This window comes from Scomber scombrus, chromosome 17 (assembly GCF_963691925.1).
Source record: "Scomber scombrus chromosome 17, fScoSco1.1, whole genome shotgun sequence".
Taxonomy (NCBI): domain Eukaryota; kingdom Metazoa; phylum Chordata; class Actinopteri; order Scombriformes; family Scombridae; genus Scomber; species Scomber scombrus.
The window spans coordinates 23,079,773-23,099,793 of record NC_084986.1 but is presented as its reverse complement, the minus strand read 5'-3'; the positions used below and the strand labels follow the sequence as shown (position 1 = coordinate 23,099,793).

Genomic DNA, 20,021 nt, shown 5'->3' with positions numbered 1-20,021 from the left:
GTGTATTTACTGTATCTCTGTATTAGTGCTTCCAGAAATCCTACCATAAGTGCTTAAATACAGTTAAACTACCTCAGGTTTTAATCAGTGAACTGTAGTCTGTATGTTGCAGCTTGGTTGGACTCTGCATAAGAAATAAAATCAAAAACTGTTTAAACTCCATAAACAAAAGTAGGTTGACTGGAAATCACTTTAATTGGTGCTCAATATCTGTGTGACTTAAATTCTAAGCAGCCCCTCAGTTCAGCCTCTGTCTGAAACAGGCCGTTTTAGCTCCTGTTCCTTTAAGGTCTCCCTCCTGATGAGCCCACTCTATTCTGATTGGCCAGCTCTTGGAAGGTGTCTTTATTCAAAATGTCAACTTCACAAATACATCTGTACGCATTTTAGCTGGAATCCAATCTGAAATATGAGAGTGGACAACATAGATACATGGATAAACCTTAGCAACAACCTTAGCAACCAATTATATGGAAGAGACAGTCGTTTATGGGCATGCGTGGCGATCTGACGTCAACCTGTCAGCAAGACAGAAAAAAAAAGAAGAAGAAGAATTCATTCAGAGCAGCCTTGACCTTTGACTTGCAGAGAGTTTCTACATAAGTTGTGGAACTTTGACCAAGTTTAGTGTATAAATCATAACAGCATATAAACGAAAGAAAAGGCTACAAATGTCCTCTTTAAGTCATCCAGTCAATCTTAATGTTTAGGACATCAGTTGTATTCCAATGTAGAAGGATTTTTTTCTCTTTCTTTTCCAGATGCGTAGAGGATGATAAGTCTTTAGAGGTAATATTAAACATGCCAGATAGAAAGTGTTGAATCTCAGAACATGTGAAAAAACTGCGGCTTAAGGTTGCGTCATTGAATTGGCATCTGTCACATGTGGGAGAAACATCTGGATAGATTTTGTGTTTTTTTTATTCTAGTATAATGGAGTCTGTATTGTATCTTGAATTAAATAAAGAGTGTATAAAGTGTCTATTGTTTTAGATTGTGTGTATTTGTGAGGGATAGTGGCATAGATTTTTTTCTTCCCATTTCAGTCTAAAGCTCTTTCTCTTAGCAGGAGGTTGTCATGGAAGTTTCTGTTTAAGCGGATTTCACACAGAAAGAGAAGGATTGTCTTTCAGAGTTTATTCTGGAATGCACACGGACTCCGTGTGTTGGACAAAGAGCCCCAAATACAGCCAAACACTTATACTTATAGCGGTAGCCACGCCTGGCACAGAGAGCTCTGAACACTCTGTGATCTGTCAGTTACTTGCTCTCTCTCTCTCTCTCCCTCTCACTCTCTCTCTCTCTCTCTCTCTCTCCGGTTGCATCCTGAATCATCGCCTTCTTCCAGCACCCAGCTGATATTTGTCAGCAAACGTCAAACAACAAGATTAAGTGTCCGGCGGGCATCCTCTTATCCTGAGCACATTTAAGTACAGAACATCAACAGATATGAGGGTGCGCTGTCATCTTTGAGACACGTGTATGACAAAGTATTACCAGATAGCTCACTTTCCATTACAAGGTCATATAAATAGGACACAAGTTATTCTCAAGTAGGTGTTTTAAGAGAATCATTTATAATTTGTACATAATCTCTTTTTTCTAAATTAAGGAATCTTTACACCTTATCAAGAAATGTTCACACTACTGCCACAAGTCACAAAACACAATACAGCCTTTTTCCATAAATGCATCATCGGTCTGAACACAGTTTATGTTTGTTTTTGGACAACTAAGAGCACAGTTTAAGTTGTAACTGCTGTTCCAAGACAGAATAATGCTTTTTTGGTTCACAAGTGCAACTATCAAACAGTAAAAGATGATCTATTTCAGTGGATTGTCATATTTTCTGACTATAAAATCACCTTTTGCCCTTTCCATTTTTGTCTGACGCACTTACAAGCCTTTTTAATCTGCTTTGGTAGATATAGCTCGGACCACACACAAAATCAAAGGACAGAAAAAGAAGAATCTAAAGATTGTGTCTACACCAAGAAAGGCAGATGTTTCTAAAATTCACCAAAGCTTAATCCCTTAAAAGCAATATATTTTGATTTCGTCTTTCAAAGAACAGCCAAAGATACTCAGTATGTTAGTTTGTCCATTTATGCACAACTGTGTATTGTGTAATGCGATTTTAAGTTTTACAGTTACACAGTCAATATCTAAAACTGAAAAAGTTCCATTGGTTGAGAATCTTTACTAAAACTGGAATTTTAGAGCTCATTTGGTTACATTAGACTTGTAACGATTAGTCGACAGAAAATTACAACTATTCTGATAATTGATTCTTGTGTTAGTCATTTTTTTAAATGCAAAAAATTGCTGATTGTGGCTTCTCAAATGTGAGGACTGGAGGTTTTTTTGTGTCATACATGATGGTTAACTAAAGTTATTTGGAATTTGGACAGTTGATCAGACAAATCAAGACATCACCATGACATCCAAGAAATCACTTGAACTCATTTGCTCACAACTAATTTTTCTTTTCATTTAAAGAAAAGACATTCTGGCATTTAGATTGAGAAAATGATCAGCAGATTCACCTACAACCCTAATTTAAATGTATATTAATTACTTCTAATCACATTCTCACATTATCTTTGAACTGTTATCAATGAAAGATTGATGAATAAATGTTATACAGTATAGCAGTGGTCTCCAACCCTGCTCCTGGAGAGCTACTGCCCTGCATGTTTTAGGTATCTCCTCACTCTAACTCGTTATCAAGCAGCTGAGGCTCGTCAAAGGGCTTGATAACGAGTTGATTATTAGAATCAGGTGTGTTAGAGTGAGGAGATACCTAAAACATGCAGGGCAGTAGCTCTCCAGGAGCAGGGTTGGAGACCACTGCAGTATAGTATGTGCACCATTACATACTATATAGTCATAGTGAGATACTATTTTTATATGTGCAGTTCATATGGTAGCCTTCAGTAATGTAACATAGTAGGAATCAGTGTGTGAGTATGTCACTGGGTTTTGTAGCTGATCTCTTGTGAGCCAGTTTTTAACCAGTACATAATGCACTCCCTATCTCTTATCCCCCTTTTTCATAACATTAGATTAGGTAGGGCTGCCCTTTTTTCTTTGTTCCAATAGCCTACTGTCTAGCTGATAGGAAGCCAGATAGAACAAAGAAGTGCAGATCTGACAAAATGTCTCACTTTCAATATAGTCCTCACTCTACAGGCTCATAACTTTGTTCCCAAAAAGAGATATTCAAGAACACACACACACACACACACACACACACACACACACACACACACACACACACACACACACACACACACACACACACATAGTCTTAGCTGTAATCCAGCAGCTGGCTGTGGAGGAAATATTTGTATTCCCCAGGTCATTCATTGGTCATTTTCTATCCTGGGAGCATTGGATTAATATTCACTTCTGCTGCTTGTACAGATGAGTGTGTCTGAGTCTCTCTTTGGATGAGATTAGGGGTCATCCGATCTTGTAAATTGAATTTAAAAGCCAAAATATTTTTTAAATCTAACCTCATAGTTTTCTTTTTGGGCCCATTTAATGCTATTTTTGTAGTTTTATGCTACGTTTATACTCTTAATAATGTTGGCTGTCTATATTAAACATGGTCAAAGTTCTAAACACTTGAGGGGAACATACTTAAAAATGCTCCCTGAAAGTCAAAAGTCTCCAGAAAGGGATAGGATTTTTTAAATCTGTAAATCATGCAGAGATATTCCAGTAGAGCTCCAGAATAAAAATATAGACCTGGAAATGTTCATGATAGGTCCCCTTTAAATTTGACTTAAGTTTAGCCTATAAACTGTAAACCGAGGGGTTCGATTAAGATATAAATTGTATCTTAAACAACATGTTTCAAAGCAATATGTTGTTACACATCAAATTCAACTTCTTGATGGGTTTATAAATGGAATATTTTATTACCTCTCTGCACTACTAAATAAATAAACTCATATATAGAGCTTTTCTCCATTATAGCACACTAATGTGAAACTGTCATTTTCAGCATCAAACGATCTTGCATCTCGAGCCAAAATGTGGTTCTGGAGTGCGATGAGTGAGGCTGTGAGTCATGTTGCCGGATACATATTCAGTTAGGTGACAAAACTCAGATCTGGGCTCGCATTAACATGTTTCCATATCCACACCCTCAAACTCATTTCAGATGCATGTGGAACATATTGAAAAAAAATAAAAAATAAAAATCCCTTCAACCAGTCCGGCAGGCACGTGCGGGAGGGAGCCGACGGCACGTCTCGGCACGACAGAAGAAAATTGAAATAAATCTTGAGATTTACTCGGGCTTCACGCCTTATGCTTCACGTTGTTTGTACGGGAGATAAGAGTCGAGTTTGTCAAGTGGAATCGAAAAGCAAATTTGGTCCTGGTTAATTATTTGAGTGTGTTTGTGTGTGTGTGTGTGTGTGTGCATCCTGTGTGTGTTTATTTTGCTGTATTGGTGAATTCCAGCTATGTGATGGTACATAGCAATAAAATCACATAATTCTTTCAAATCTTTCTTTTATTTGCCTTTTACTGACCTTTGGTTCATTTCTTCTAAACCTAAATCCTTTTTAATAATTCAACTGAGCCTTACTTCGATGTTTTCAGTCATGAAGATAGACAAACAGATTTTAAATCATTAAATGCTCAAATAAGTCGAAGTGCAAATAAAAACAAACAAATAAAAAAAGAAAATGAACAAACTCCAAATCTTCAGCTCAGATTGAGGATTGTTTCGTATCTCTTTCATTCGACTCTTCGCGGTCTTCATATTTGAGTTTAGACAGCGGTTGACAGGTGGATAATTAACCGTAATCCCATTAACCATCAATTAAAAGAGGGGCGACTAATTACCAAGGCTCCATCTAATTAACTTCCTGATTAAACTCAGCAGCCATTGGTTAACGGTATAATTAATTGTCCTGGATTCGCCAACATCGCAGGACGTTTTCTGTCTAATCTCCTGCTTAACCTCTAAAAAGTTGATGTATTAGTCTTGTTCGTGTACATATTAAATACATACTGATCAACTGTAGTTTGAGCAGATAATTAGAGATCACTCATTAGTTGAAATGTACAGTAGTGCAGATATTATTAAACATAAATAATGGCTAAAAAGATGGAGACACTTTGCCGAGTTTCAATTAGCCCTCAATGTCTGGCTCTGACACCCGTTCAAATCTCACTTTCCTTCTGCCGGGAGTTCAGCCAGCAGATAGCATGTGATGTGTGTGTGTGTGTGTGTGTGTGTGTGTGTGTCTGTGTCTGTATGTGTGATGCTGAAAGAGCTAGAGCGTAAGAAAAAAGTCTACACTGGTTAAGGCTGATTTCTCTGTAAAATACTTGCCTCTACTAAATCTTTCTCTTTTTCTTCTATTCTTTCCATTGAAGCTCAGATGATTATGGGACTCTTGACAGATGTGATCCAACTGTGAAATGATGATATCATGCTGTCAGCCGCTTCTTAATTTTTCTTCTACCTTTTCTACTGTCGTATTTTGCCTGCCAGCACCTGTCCCACCTATTGTTCCTTTCATCCTTCAGCCCACCTGCAGTTCGCCTCTACTCTTTTCCTGCCAGTTCCAGTCACCTGGTCTCCACACTTACCTACGCACCTGTTCCCTTTTCACTGATTACCCTCTTCTAACAATCACCAAGCTCTGTGCAAGCCAGAGTAGCTGCCAGTCTGAGCTGCTTTTCTAATAAGCCCATTTCCAGCTATACATTGTTCATCTATGGTGAATATGAGCTGTTACCATCAGGATGAAGGTACAGGGCACCGTCTTTGTGGGTTGCTCGGAGACCTTTCATACCTTCCAGTATAGTTATGTTGAACAAATGATTGTGATATGAAAATTGTGATTTTGATTGTTGTGTATGTGGTGGTGGGGTATTACACTCCATGATATTATAGACCACTATGCTGTTTGATGTCTGTCTTCAATTGTACTGTCTTTTGTTGTTGTTTTGTTTATCTGACAATCAGCATGGACACATAAGGAATTCCCAGAAGGATAAACTTTCCTAAATGTAATGTAACATAATGTAATCCCTAATAAGTGTACTTAACACAACGTAACGTAATGTAACGTAACATAACTTAACGCAATGTAATTTAATGTAACTTAGCCTAACCTAACGTAAACTCAACATAATTTAACATAACTTATTGTAACTTAACATAACGTAACATAACTTATTGTAATTTAACACAACGTAACTAAACGTAACTTAATGTAACGTAACTTAACGTAACGTAACTTAACGTAACGTAACTTAACGTAACCTAACTTAACATAAATTTACTTAATGTAACGTAACTTACTGTAACATAACTTAACGTAATATAACGTAACTTATGGTAACCTAAAACAACGGAACATAATGTACCTTAACGTAACTTAATGTAACTTGGCGTAACTTAACTTATCTTAAACTAAACTCTTGAGCAATCCTTACCATAGTGTTTGAACTGTTATGGTTGATAGTTCTCTAGCTTCTGCCCCTTTGGGCTTACTTCCTGTTTTCATTGCTTATCCGTTGCAAACTCTGTGCAGCAGCCCATATATAACTGGCTGTTACATATGGGAAATGAATACATGCTCTGAGGTCGGGGAATAGCAGGAAAATTCACATCTTGCACAAATATATTAAAACAGCTTGTTTGACAGTTATTGTGACCTAGTTTAAATAAATAGGATTTTTTTTTTTAAAGAAAAAAACAATTCATCTTATCTACAAATGTAATGACAAAACAATACAGAAGCCCTCCTCTGTAATACTACTTTTAATCAAAACTAATGTGACTTGCTGTTTGTGTGTCTGCCAGGTGGTGCGCGACCAGATCACTCACTGCACCATGAAGCTACGTCAGACCACCGGCATGATGGAGTACTGTCTGGAGGTCCTCAAGGAGAACGATCCCAGTGGCTTCCTCCAGGTAGTGGACCCTCTGTGTGTGTGTTTATGTGATTGTGTGAATGTGAAGGGTTCAGCATGATTAAAATGACTTCATTGTAATTATCTGATTTTACTGCCTAATTGTAGAACTTAAATGTTTTGACCATTTAAATGGTTTTAAAAAGTGCTGTTTAAATAAAGTTTATTAAGTGTTTGGAATAGCCAAACTTTCAGACAGTGTTTGACAGTCCCAGAAGCACTTAGTCTGAAGCATCCTGACCCTTTAAGAGAGCCTCACTGTGTATATGCCTGCTAGTGTAGTCTAGTCTTCGCATTATAACTGGGTAAAAAAGGAAAAAGACCTGAGGTAGTCAGAGGTGGTCATGCATGAGTTTCTCCCTCTGCTTGCAGGTATGGAAAGCTGCACGCAAGATATTAAAGTATAAGACTGGCACTGTTCTATTGTTTTTATAATGAACACTGTCCCTGTAAAGATTAAATTGTTCAATCAATTTATCCTGTTATTCAGTTGAACATCATTATTATTTAATCGTTTCATCCATGAGTTTTGTCTCTTCATTAAAACATAAAATAACACCAGCACCCTTAAAAACTGACTGAGATCATACACAAGACAAACACAGCATGGGGTCTCACTTTTAAAAAATCTACTTAAATCAACATTTTGTAAAGTGTAAATGTGAAAGTTGAAAGGAATAGGGAAGTCTGGAACTCTGTTCCTTTGAGCTGCTTAAAGGTAGAAATCAGCTTTGCAGGGAGCCTCTGATGTCTCTGAACGTAGAAACACTGCACAGTCTGAAGACTTCATCACTGATGTGAGAATAAAAATCATACTGTAGGTAAATATATATATATATATATATACAGTACACCTGCCATGTGCTCATGCTCCCCACACAACACAGGATGTGACTGATTTGCTCCACTAATACTGCAGCTGATCTATTTTTAAATGACCAAACAAGTTATCAGCAGGCTCAGATGCTCAATAGCTGATCAATAGGCCTTGATCCGTGCATGTTGGGGTCAAACTGAGAAAGGTCAAATGTGACATGTGCACCTGCTTAGAAGAAAGAAATAGAACTGTAGGTTAATTCATTTAGTTCTGATCTAAAACCTGTTTAATAGCTCAAAAACATACTTAGCATTGTGACACAAGTTCTTAAATTTCTCTGAACTGCTCTCATATTTTGGTAGAGAAAATAACACATTATGTCTGTTTGGGGTTTAAGAGAACTTCACTGTAAAACATGATTTAATACAAAAGATTTTCTGTCATTGATTTGACACTACTTTTTATGCATCACTGTCCCTCCCAAACCCCTAATACGATTATTTACATTTGTTGGATTTTTATACATCTCTGGGGTGTAATTGACCCTAAACATGAGGCAAGTCAATCCCAATCAATATTATTTGTTTAGTCCAATATCACAAATTTGCCTCAGGGGGCTTTACAATCTGTACAGCAATACAACATCCTCTGTACTTACACACTCAATCCGAATAAGGAAACCCTACAAAAAAAAATCCAGAGGAACATCATAATGTAGGATAATATACTTTACATTTCTTTGTCTGTGAATGATGCTACTGTGAACAAAATGTATTTCCTAATGCTTTATGATCATTTCCAATATTCAGGCCTCTTCATGAAGGCTACCACTTCATAACTTTTCTACATATGCGGTTTTACTGAGGTATTTAAAAAAAATATTTAAAGAACAAAAAAATAATAATAACTTGTATAGCACCTTTAATAAAAGAAATGCAGCTCAAAGTGCTTTTCAACAAAATAAAATGCTTCAAATTAAAAGGACGTCAAAGGAGCATAGAGCAATATTTAAAAAAAAAAAAAAAAAAAAGAGGAAAGAAAAAGGAAATATTAATGTTAAATAAGATAGAAAATACAAATAGCAATATTTAAAAAATAGTAGATAGTAAAAGTAGCTAAAAATAGGATAAATGCAATATATAAAATCAAGTAAAATCCATTTTTAAAGAAGTTCAGTAGTGCATCAGTGTGGAGATGACTGTCAGAAGGTCTTTTAAACTCTCCAACCCCTTACAGTAGTTGCATTTATGGCTGTTAGATTCAGTCAATTCAACTCTCGATTTCTATTGAATGATATGAGATGAAGGATTTCTCTTCCTGGAGAGAGATACGGTAGCAAGAGAGACATGGGGTAAGGTGAAAAGGAAGGGAGAGATGAAATAGAGATCAAAGACACTCCTGTGGGACACACACACACACACACACACACACACACACACACACACACACACACACACACACACACACACACACACAAAACCCCTCGCCTCCATGTGATCTGAATATTTTATGATGTATTGATTATGAGGTGCTTTATGGTTACCAATACCTAAATGCTAACTAGAGGATAGGGGGATATTGACATTACTTGTAAGTTCAAGAGCATTTTTTTATTTTTATTATTTGTACTATTTTAAGTTGGGACAAAAAGCTACATGTAAATGGAAACAAATCTACATTTTACTGCTGGAGGATGAATTTCCAAACCTGCAGCTCAGCAGAAGATAGTGATCACATTTCTTTATTTGCACTTTAGTGTAGTTTAATATATTCACTTAGCTTTTTTTCCTTCTTTCTCGAGGCGGTGTAGTTCCTACCAGCAGTTGAGGGGTTTAATTCGTATCCTTAAATATTTGAACTGCACTAATGTGTGCTTCATTTCACTTGTCACACACAATGTAATAAAGCCAGGCTAATGGAACACATCCCCATAACAGAGAAGCTGCTCTGTATGCAGTGAGGGTATCAGAGCATGCAAGCATATTCGATTGTAGATATTCAATGCAGATGCTCTCATTTCCTGTGTGTGTCTTGTGCTTATCTTTCTTCATTGTATACACATTTGATTAAACTTGTTCTACATGTGTATATCTTTGCCTTTGTTTGTGTGTGTGTGTGTGTGTGTAGATCTCAGATGCCTTGATCAAGCGGGTGACGTCATCTCAAGACCAGTGGGTGAAAGGGGCCCTTGAGCCGAAGGTCGGCCCCGAGTTTGACCTCACCCTCAACACCGACTCGCTGCTCCAGACAATCCTGCAGCTGGACTTCTGCCAGGGCAAAGGTAAACACACAAAAACCCACAGTTAATGTTTTAAAATCCCATTATAAGACTATAGAATTAATGAAGATTATTTCATGTTTTTCTCTGTGATATGCCTCTTATAATAATTTCTACTCCATTTGTTTCATTATCTCATTGTATTTTTAAGACCTCTGCATTAGCACTACGGTTAACATTTGGTGTTTTAAAAGGAGTATTCCATTGTTTTACTATTGCACGTTCATAAAGCTGAAGACTTAGAAGAAAGAAGCAACAATATAACCTGACTTTTATTGTCTACTATGGGTCAAATGCCAAAAAAAACATGAGATTCTGCATTTCCCAATTCATGTGTCATCATGCTGTGTTCACGTTCTTCTTCATATCTTTACAACTGGAATTATGAACAACCATGGTTGGAATGAAGTTGGCTAAAAAGGTCTAACACACAATTGGGTTAACAGTTATTAACTATTAACAGTCCAATAAAACAGGGTTAATTTTGACCCAGGAGGACAAAAGTTGCATGGTCCAGAGGGCTAGAAGGACTTCATAAGCGTCAATGAAATGTTTTCAAAATGGCATTTTAAGTAGCTTGTTTATCTGGTTTTACCTGTTAATGAATATATAACAGTGCAAAAGTAGCTAATTTAGGATAAATGATGTGACTACAAGACTAGCATCAGGAGGAACCATCTTCTGGGATCTTCCCATTCTGCCAACATTATGTAAATGCAGCATTTTGACCCTCCCTGATTGGTGCTCACCCATGTCTATCAAACTCCATGCCCCAGTTTGTAACACAAGCTTGCTAATAAAAGTCTGATGCCTCAAAGCCCAACCTGACATCATTAGTTGTATTTTTTCAAAGGTAATCCAAGGCTGTGCAGTAGACCTTATGACCAGTAAACTGAACTCAATGGGCAAAATCTGTGGAGTTCCCCTTTAAATGGGCTCTATAAATAAATCATCATACACAAACATAGACAAACATCCTTGATCTGAAGCCCAAAGATATCCCCTGATGAGCACTACATTTGCTAAACAATAAACAACATTATTCGTCAAGATGCACAACAATGTACACAGCTAATTAGCTATTCATTGGCTGATGCTACCCAGCAACCGGTTGGCGTGCATGAATAAACTCAGCTTCCTTTATATTCATTCCAGTGCAGTCACACAGATTACCCAGATGTATTGTTCTTGTACATTAAATATGTAATCAGCAGTGTGCATATTTTATTTCTATACTGCTCCACTTAAGCAGCAAAGATGAAGCTCTTTCCTTTGCAGATAGATAGTCAACATAGTCCCTTGTCTAAAATGTTAATTAAATGCTTATTATTCTCCATTATTCAGTTTATAATGTCATTCATTACAGTTAATACTAACCTGCCAAAAGCTTATGCAACATAAGCATCAGATAATGAAAATTACATTCATTGTGGTGCTGTGTAACTAATAATTATCATATGGTGTAATTATAGTAATTATGCACCCTTAATGAGTTTATAATACGCTTATAACTTCCTACGCTGTCCTATTGGGGCCAGTCCAGTCAGTTGTTTAAATCTAAAGAAATGTTTAACTCCAACAATAAATTCCTCAAAAGTGAGACAAATTTAAAGGTAGTTAATAAAAATATGACCCAGATCTGCTGGTAACGTCCCAGGTGGAGACATTAACCGGAGTTGTACTTGAATGAGGCTTTCTCTAATTTGAGCTCCAGTCAAGCAAATCGGGGAGAGGCTTTGATCGTCCCCCCTTTGTTCTTTTAAGGCCGGTGACATGAAACCCATCTGTACATTTCCCCTCCTTCACATCTCACTGCCTCAGCCAGAACAAAGTGATAGAGTTTAAAGATAGACCAGCATCTTTGAACTTAAGCTTTGACATCCTGAGCAATGACACAGTGTAGGAGGGTTTTTTTGGTTTAGAAATTACCCCTGATATTATTCTCCATCATTATAAGTTATGAGTTGAATATACTGCTCAGGATTAGATGTTTCTGAGTAAGTACTTGATGTAATTAAGTGCTTACTCACTGCATTACATGACACCGCATGAAAAATACAGGAAAGTTAAAAACCTTTATTCCAGCATGATGCATCTGATTCATCTTCTCTTAATTGCACTGAATGCATGTGTTTACATTATGGATGCTATTCCATTCTAATATTTCCATACTGCAGAGCTAAGTGGAAAAAATGTGTCTTTTCTCTTTTCATACTATGTGATGATTGAGGTTGCAATTAACAAATACTACTACATATCAGCTGATAGGTTGGTAAATAAGATGTAGGATAAGAATAATTTCCAAATCAACATAAAAAAGACCAAAAACCAAAATGAAAAGATTCCCAGGTTGTAAAATAACTACTCTAATTACAAAAACGTTGCAAATGTGATTGTTAAATTCTGTTTTTGTCCTACTTACTTGAGGTCAGAGTGTTTTTTTCTCATAATGACTAATTCATGTATGCAAATCAAGCCGAGATGCCGTCCCATACTTATTTCTTAGTTATTTTGGGGGATTTTTGTGCCTTCGTTAGTGACTTGACAGTAGATAGATGCCAGAAAATGAGAGGAGATGGAGTATGATACGAAACCAAAAGTCACAGACCAGACTTGAAATGAGGACACTTTGTTTCATGGTCAGCGTCTAAACTTCTAGGCTACTGAGGAGCCCCATGCCATCCCATACTTATAAAGAGCACTAAGCATAACAAACCTGCACTTTTGTGCTCTGAAATAGACATGTGGTTGAAGGGTTTTCTGATCATAATACAATATGTGGTGAAAAAACCTAACATAAAACCTCTTAATATGCTGATGACTCTGTATTTTACATTGATACTTTGTAAAATATGCATATCTTCTAAAATATTTATATCCTATATAATATTTATACCCTCAACCTACAAATAAATATGATATGGTGAAAGTCATGAGATTTCCATATTATATGCATATGACTGACCATGAAACTTTATCCCTTTAGAAATACCTTTTTTTTTTAAAATTGTGTTTGGTTATTACATAGCACAACTTTCTGTCATTACCAGCGGTTTTGTGTGCCATCTTCTGTACATGTACTATTGTATTAAAACTCCTGAACCAACTGTATTTTTAGATGTGCAGGAGAATACATTATTGAAACAAATGCAGGCAGTGTCTAAACTTCTAGGCCCCTGAGTAGTGTTATGCCTTCTCATACTTAAAAAGGGCAGTAAGCATACCAAACCTGAACTTTGGTGCTCTTAAGTATATACATAGTTAAACGTTTTTTTGGATCTTAATTCAGTATGTGGGTAAAAACCTAACCTAAAGTCTCACACTATGCTGATGATACTGTATTTTACATTGGTAAAACTTTGTAAAATATTTACATCTTTAAAAAGAACATATACATGTTGAGTTTCTGTTATGAAGTGTTATGAGTTATAATACCATAATTATATGGTGAAAATCACGAGATTTACATGCATATGCATATGAAAGAGCATGAAATTTGATCCTTTTAGAAATACTTTTTTATTCATTGTGTTTGGTTATTACATAGCACGACTTTCTGTAATTACCAGCTGCTTTATGTGCCGTGTTCTGTCTTGTATTAAAACTCCCGAACCAACGTCGTATTTCCAGATGTGCAGGAGATACCGTTTTTGAAACAAATGCAGGCAGCAGACAGTGGTGAGGCTGAGATGGAGACAGAGAGACCAGGAGGTATTTAAGAGACATTACTTTCCACAGTAAACCTCTTGTTTCCTACCTTGAATTTATTTTGTCCCTCGTTCCTCCTCCACCCTCAGTCCTGGAAGCCTTCACGGCCACTCTGGTTGGAAACTCACTGGTCTTTTTGTCCCACAGCGTCTATCTGGTCTCCTTCCTCTGCATGGTTTCTGTTTTTCCAGCTCCTCTCCAATGAATGCCGCCTGTACAGAATAGCGTGGCCTTCACTGGAACACAACGTTTCCAAAACATCCAGAGTTAATGAAATTTGTAGCATGAAGTAGTTTTCTGTTTCCAATGCTAGTCTACTGACTTTTAAAATGAGTTTTATGGAGACTACATAATAATTTTGCAACCAATGAGATTTTCATTTGTTTATCCAAAGAAAATCTCCTATTGTTGTGCTGTATTGTAATGCAACAACAGGAAGTAAATATAAAATATGAGGAAATATGTATATGTCCATGATTCAAAGAACTACTTCAGCTATAAATGTTTTAAATGTTATTGAATATACATATTGGTGTTGATACTGACTCATAAATCCTACAACACGGTTCCCTCTGTCCTGACTGCTGCCTTGCCCCTGTGTCTTCACTTTTCTCGTTTTAGAAAGATCACTTAAGTGCCGGCTTATAAATACATAACTGTGTTAAACAAAATCTCCACTTCTGTGTTCACTGGTTATTTTTTTACCCTGTTTTGTGGTTTGTGTGTCTGTTTCAGCTCCTTTAGGAATACAATTTGTTAGTATGTGTTTTACCACCACAAGTGTTAGACAGATATACAAGCCTTTGATATGATGCTGGGTCCTACCCTTGTAAAGCATATGCCCTCAGTGAGTATGCTCTCCCTAAAGGCCCCTTTACAATGTGTGATTTAGAGTGTCTGAGATGAAAATTTACAATTGTGAGAGAAATGTGGCAAAATCTTTGGTCACCAGTCCAAAACGATTGTCATAGATCTAACTGTGAGACTCGTCCACAGACAGCCGATTTTGAACCTTGGTGACCAAAGACAGCCTGACGCAAAATTCTGGCAGTATCGTAAATTTAAGACCAACTTCTGACAATGTCATTGCTGCTATGACCCATCTCTACAATGAAACCAATCATAAAAAGTCATGAAATGACACAGAACTGACATTTCGTAAGTGTAGTTTTTCCTTAATACGTCCATGGTATACACAAACTGAAACGATGGAGGTGTAACAAAAGTTTGTGTGACTTTGGAGAATTCTTAACACATCAGAGCGGAGCAGATGGATAATGGGGGCTGACGACATACCTCTGACTTCATATACTTATTTCTATTTACATCATAGTGCTGTGATTTACCACCCATTTAGTGCACAAACTGACAGCCTCAAATTTAAAGCCTATTATACAATCTGGCACAGATTGTGACTAAGATTTTACCACAGGCGTCTAGCACAGTGTGTCATGCAATAAACCTACACTACTGCTGTTGTCACACAGTCTAAAGACAGCTTTAAGCTATTAACTCATTTAAAAAATATATCATCAGTCTGGCGTTTGATGTAGAGTTAGTATCTCATGATGGTTTAAACTGTCTGAGAGGTTTTTTCTGAGAACATAATCTATACTAAATACAACAAATTATTCAGATAGTGTTCAAATAATGGTTTCCAGAAGCCTCAGTTGAAATATATATCACTCATATATGTTTAACCCTATGCACCACAAGCACTGCTCCCTGTAATGTGGGTATAATGTCCTCACACGTGGCCTAGTATAAGCCTCCACTGATTCCCAGCTGTTGCCCTGTCCACTGAATGAACTTTCACCGTAAGGCTCTTTTTATGTCCCACTAGATCCACATTAAAGCTCCTGTTTCTCTCCCTTCAGTGTGTTTAAAGGCAACCAGCCAGCAGACGACATCACCCCGTCTGTCTTCCTTCCCCCCCCCCCCCCCCCCCCCCCCCTTCATCTCTCTCATCCCTCTTTCTACAATTCTTCTTCATCCCGATATCCCCATTGGAACGTCCTCCATTAAAAAAAATCATTACATTAAATTGATTCATCTCTTTCCCACCCCACAGTGGAGTCTGGACCCTCTGTGCCGCCGGCTCCGCTCCTGCAGTTGGAGAAATGCTGCACCAGGAACAACAGCGCCACCCTGGCCTGGAGGGTAATCGCGCCCCAAAGCAATCTCATGGAGGGATACATCCTGGAGCTGGATGATGGCAACGGAGGGCAGTACAGGGTTAGTGTAACATGCACACATACACATGCACACACACAGTCATACATACAGAGAACTAGGCTTAACACAAATATGACTGTAATCTGATCCAAAATGCAGTAAATTCTGTCATACAAGCTTTTCTGTGACTCTCTTTTCATTATTAATAATCCATATGCTGCTCAACTCTGAAAAAAGCCAGATGGTAGTTTGTGTGTGTGTGTGTGTAGTAATATGTAATATGTGTGTCATCAGTAAAACATGATTACTTGATCTGTATTTGTATTTGCAAAAATGATATTACTGACAAGCATATGTGTGTGTGTGTGTCGCCAGGAGGTTTATGTGGGGAAGGAGACGGTGTGTACGGTGGACGGCCTCCACTTTAACAGCTCTTACAACGCCAGAGTGAAAGCCTACAATGCTGTTGGTGTCGGGCCGTACAGCAAGACGGTGGTGCTCAAGACCTCTGATGGTAGGTGGAGTGTGTATGTGTGTGTGTGTGTGTGTGTGTGAGAGAGAGAGAAAGATTGACCCTGTGTTATTTATGATGATTTTCGTTAAACTGATTCTATTTTATGTTAATAAAGTTGAAATTATTTAAATTCTGTAAAGCTGAGTTTTATACGTTTTCTAAGAAGATGAGAGTAGGGATTTTCTTAAAGGCAAGAGAATAAGACACATTTAATAACTTAATATTCTAGGATAAAGGATGAAAGGAGTAGAGAGGTGAAGAATTAAAAAGAGCAGGGAAGAGGAAGGTGTAGGAATAAGGGAAAGGAAAAAATGTTAAGAAAAAGAAAGGGAAAGGAAATGAGAAGAGATGTAACAGAAAAGAAAAAGCAGAAGAGTGGACAAGAAAGAGGGGGAAGGGAAGGAAAGGAGAGGAAAGGGAAGGAAGGAAAGAAAGAAGGAAAGGTTAGGAGAAGAAAAGACAGAAAGAGAAGGGGTAGGTGGACCCACACACACACACACACACACACACACACACACACACACACACACACACACACACACACACACACACACACACACACACACACAGTCTCTTACAGCCACAGTAACAATAGTCTGTTTTGTGACTCATAACCCTCCCACCCTCTTTCTCTGTCTTTCTGTCATCTTCCTTCCTGCCTACTCTCCCTTTTTTCTTCTCCTTCTTTTCTGTCTCATCCCTCACTCATCCGTCTCTTCCTCCTGCCTCTCTCTGCGTGACTGCGAGGCTTCTTGCAGCTACAGTAGAGAAAGGAAATGATGTGATGTGACTGTTGTTGGCTTGACCAGAAAAAAAGAGGTGGTGACAAGGACTGCGGCTGTGTGTGTGTGTGTGTGTGTGTGTGTGTTAACCCTGCAGTAAAGCTCACTCACACAGTTCTGGACTGCCAGTCTCCCCATTGTATTGTAATATTCTCAGACACTGATTTCCATACAGAAATCTGTCTGGGAGAAACAAACTATTAATACATATGATTTATGATATATGTTATTATGTAATTCATTTATTTTTCAACAAAAATCAATATTCAGTGATCAAAATAGTTACTGATTAATTTTCTATCGATCAGCTAATCAAGTTGTAGACCAATCGTTGCAGCTGTAATTAGATGTTTCTATGAGATTACATTACAAGAAATAAGAATTGAATTGAAAGCTTATTATAATTGATCAAGATGATACTTTTCTTTATTTATTATTTTCTTTATATCCTTATGTTCAAAATACAACACTGGAAAATGCCAAATTATGTTAATGCAACTGCAGCTGATGTGTGACATGTTTATCAAAATGTATCAAATAAAACTTTATATTTACATTTTTTTTACATCATAACTTGTATGAATTAAATTAAAATAGCACATGAACAAAAGCTGCTCAGTTTCTTGTTTTAATAGCATATGAAAGTCTAATCTTATACAAACTAAATTAGTATGTCATATTAACAAGAACATATATTTATTGTAACATGATAATAAGAAAGAGATGCTGTTATAATACAAACGTTTGATGATATAATGAGAAAGTGAGCAAATCCAATGTCATTTTAAGGGGAAAAAATCCAGTGTTCAACCTCAAGTTCCACTCATCCAATCAGTTTCTTATTCTGTATTTCATAACATCTTTCTGTCTGAAAACTGAATCACAGTATATGGATGTAGCATCATGAATGCTTGTTATTGTATCTTTCCTACAGTGGCTTGGTTCACCTTTGACCCCAGCTCAGCTCACCGCGACATCGTCCTGACCAATGAAAACCAGACAGTCTCCTGTAACAGCTACGATGACCGCGTGGTGCTGGGGACTGCTGCTTTCTCTAAGGTGACAAACTAGTGATTTTTATTTTACAGTAGGATCAGGCTTCTTTTAGTCTCTACTCCTATACTGACTCTTTTAAATCTCAGGGCATCCACTACTGGGAGGTCAGCATCGATCGCTATGACAACCACCCGGACCCAGCGTTCGGCATAGCGAGGATCAACACCATGAAAGACATGATGCTGGGGAAGGATGACAAGGCCTGGGCCATGTACGTGGACAACAACCGCTCCTGGTTCATGCACAACAACTCCCACACCAACAGGTACGTGTATGGCTCAGTGACTGTGGAAGTTGAAGTTCATCAGTCTCTTTAGCTTGACTTGTGTACATTCACTTGAGCAGGAAAAAACTTCCACAGGACAGTATCATCTTCCAGGAGTGTTCAATGTTAAGTTGAATTATTTGGTACAAAGTTTTTATGGTTACACCACTGGGACATTTTCGCCATAATTCTCTAATACTGTCATTGCCAAAAATATTGGCACCCCTGCACTTGACACTATGGTAGGAGACCACTGCTGACACAAAGGCATAAAACAACCAGACTGGAGTTTGCCAAAACTTACATGACGATGACCTTCTGTAACAACGTAATGTGGACATAGAGCTTTTTTGGTAAAGTACATCATGGTACTGTTTACAGAAAACAAAATGAGGCCTTCAAGGAAAAGAACACGGTCTTTTCAGATGTTCACAGATGTTTTGGGGTTTCTTTGCTGCTTCTGGCACTGGATGCCTTGACTGTGTTAATGGCATCATGAAATCTGATGACTACTAAAGAATTTTAGGGCGCAATTTAGTACCCAGTGTCAGAAAGCAGCGTCTCCTCCAGAGGTCAGAGGTCATGGGTCTTCCAGCAGGACAATGACCCAAAACACACATCAAAAAGCACTCAGAAATGGTTAAAGACAAAGCGCTGGAGGGTTCTGAAATGGCCAACAATGTGTCCAGATGTGAATCCCAGAGAACACCTGTGCAGAGATTTCAAAGCAGCAGGTGGGAGCTGTAAATCTGAAAGACCTGGAGCAGTTTGCAAAAGAAAAGTGGTTGAAAATTTTAACCCCTTTAAATTTGACTAAAGCACATGGACACAAACCCCCTCATTAACAGATATACTGTATGTGCTTTTAAAGGCCAGTTTTCAAAAGTGTCTCCATTTGTTTAAAGTGGTGACAACTGATATTTTCATAACAACAAAGTGATGAAATGACAGTGTGTCATGTGATTACGTAATACGGTCTTCTTGCTTAAATCATGTATGAACCATTAATTAGTTACAACTTGTTAACTGTAAATAAAGTATGCCTCATTAGAAAGACGCAACTATCATTTGAATTCATGAACAACATCCGTACGTCAACAAGAACAGCAGGAGGCAGCTCTTCTCTTCATCCATTCATCATTACGTCTTCTGCTGTTAAATCCCACCCGACAACCGAGCAAATGCACACAAACACACACACACACACAGGATAATGATATATACACAGGATGACAGAGGGAACCGCGGGGCTCATACAATAACCCACTAACAAACACACCGGGGAGCAGTAGAAGAAGACTGCGGGCTGCAGAAGACATCAAAAACACGTCTATGCACCATTTCTCTCAGTGTCACGAGGAAGCTATCAAACTCTCATTAAACATTTATTCTCAAGAAAAGTGTCTATTCTTCACAAGAGAAAAGGCGACACTTCACAGGAATATTTAAAACCCGCACACTGCCACCTTACTTTCTTA

At 37.7% G+C, this 20,021-nt stretch overlaps 1 protein-coding gene across 3 annotated transcripts in view; it reads left to right on the top strand.

Annotated features, from left to right (window-relative positions):
- The window catches only part of LOC133997520 (E3 ubiquitin-protein ligase TRIM9), a 50,597-nt gene that overhangs the window by 29,401 nt on the left and 1,175 nt on the right, over nucleotides 1-20,021 (top strand). The window contains exons 4-9 of one of the 3 annotated variants that reach the window (XM_062437132.1): nucleotides 6,839-6,949; nucleotides 9,893-10,034; nucleotides 15,823-15,986; nucleotides 16,302-16,440; nucleotides 18,157-18,281; nucleotides 18,365-18,543. In XM_062437132.1, coding sequence (XP_062293116.1) covers nucleotides 6,839-6,949; nucleotides 9,893-10,034; nucleotides 15,823-15,986; nucleotides 16,302-16,440; nucleotides 18,157-18,281; nucleotides 18,365-18,543 — 860 coding nt within the window. Of the gene's footprint in view, nucleotides 1-6,838; nucleotides 6,950-9,892; nucleotides 10,047-15,822; nucleotides 15,987-16,301; nucleotides 16,441-18,156; nucleotides 18,282-18,364; nucleotides 18,544-20,021 lie in introns of all 3 variants that reach the window. The other 2 variants (XM_062437131.1, XM_062437130.1) reach the window with 2 other exon arrangements.